Genomic DNA, 1570 nt, shown 5'->3' with positions numbered 1-1570 from the left:
ATTTCAAGGATGGGTATGAAATGTCTGAATAAAATATCATGATGTAATGGTGCAAAAGAGCAATATTTCTAAATTTAATAAGTCACCTTATATAATTTGTAACTTTAAACAGGTATATGTAAGTAAGAAATCTTAGAAGGAAACATTTGAGAGTTTTAGCTATATCCTTAAAAGTTTATACACTCAAGTTATCAAAATACTTTTAATCATAAATACGGGTAATTTTTATTTTTGAAGTCAGTTTATTTTTGGGCAGATAAGAGATTTATCAAACTACTGTGATAGGCAGCAGCAATCCTGGTGTAAGAAATAAAAACAATCCCTATCCCCCTAAAGTTTATAACCTTCACATACTTAATAAAGGCTCTAATTTGAGTCAGCCTAGCAATCTATTTTGCTTACCTTTTTGAGAGCTGCAGACCAGTTTCTGCCAGAGGTTGCACAACATTGGCAAACTGAAAGCTATTCTCAGATACATTATTTCCAAGAAGATATCTACTGTATACTCCCTGTAAGTAAATTAACATGGAACAGTGAGAATTCATTGAAAACTGTTCTTCGGTCTTCCCAGTTTCTCAGTTATGTGAGTCACCAAACTCACAAGATACCAAGATATAAATCAGATAATCCTATTAATTTACAAGAAAGAATAATTAGTATACCCCCAAGCTAAAGAGTCATACTTGTATCATCTGGTAAACATACTCTCATCCTAACAGAATTGTAACTGGGAATCAAACCAAGCTTGGAAATGAGCTCAGCAGTTATCAAAGATACCAAATTGGCAAGTTATATCACCTCTAAAAATCACTGCTTTCCTTTCATAGTGGGGGAAAATCTAAAGAAACCAAAACAAAATAAAAAACTATGAAACCAAAAAGAAAACAATAGAATGACCTCTAAGAATATTTTATCTCATTTTTGGACCCCTAGTTTAAGTAAAACTGTCTCCTTTCAGAACAGTGTTAGCTGAATGCTAACCAATTTTTCTTGCTTAGTCTCCATGATCTGTGCTTCCAACATAATACAAGTACTTTCTCCTCTCCCATCTCCCCACCAAAACACAATTGACTGAATTCCATTAGTTTATTTCTTTATACAATCCTTTATGTAATAAAACACTAACAGCCTTTCCATTATTTCCAATTTCATATTTCTAGTTAAAATAGAATGTTTATGATCATCTCTAAGGCTACTTACTACTATATAGTTATGACATACAAGATCAGATAATTAAGTTCTCGAACTCATCCTAGAAAAAAGGCTACATACCTCATTGCTCAATATCACTAAGTACCCTCCTTGGGAAGCTATGCACCAATGCCAGTGCCTAGTCCACCCTTCAAAGCAATGTTGGAACTCTTTTTCTGGAATGGCCATCAGAGCTGTCATCATATTACCCTTGATGCCCTGAATGTCATCAAAATGTCTTCCTTTCAATATTTCCTTTCTCTTCGGATAAAGAAAGAAGTCATTGGGGGCCAGATCAGGTGAGTGGGGAGGGTGTTCCAATACAGTTACTTGTTTACTGGCTGAAAACTCCCTCACAGACAGTGCTGTGTGAGCTGAT

At 34.6% G+C, this 1570-nt stretch overlaps 1 protein-coding gene across 1 annotated transcript in view; it reads right to left on the bottom strand.

Moving 5' to 3' along the window:
• ACAD11 (acyl-CoA dehydrogenase family member 11) overlaps positions 1 to 1570 on the bottom strand; it is a gene marked incomplete at its 5' end in the record, with an annotated part of 57619 nt that overhangs the window by 42742 nt on the left and 13307 nt on the right. Inside the window, one exon of the mRNA XM_019632251.1 lies at positions 403 to 509. Coding sequence (XP_019487796.1) covers positions 403 to 509 — 107 coding nt within the window. The remainder of the gene's footprint in view (positions 1 to 402; positions 510 to 1570) is intronic.

The sequence above is a fragment of the Hipposideros armiger genome, unplaced genomic scaffold, assembly GCF_001890085.2.
Source record: "Hipposideros armiger isolate ML-2016 unplaced genomic scaffold, ASM189008v1 scaffold_1111, whole genome shotgun sequence".
In the NCBI taxonomy this organism is placed as follows: Eukaryota; Metazoa; Chordata; class Mammalia; order Chiroptera; family Hipposideridae; genus Hipposideros; species Hipposideros armiger.
Note: the sequence above shows the minus strand (reverse complement) of the source record. Positions and strands in the feature narration are given on the sequence as shown.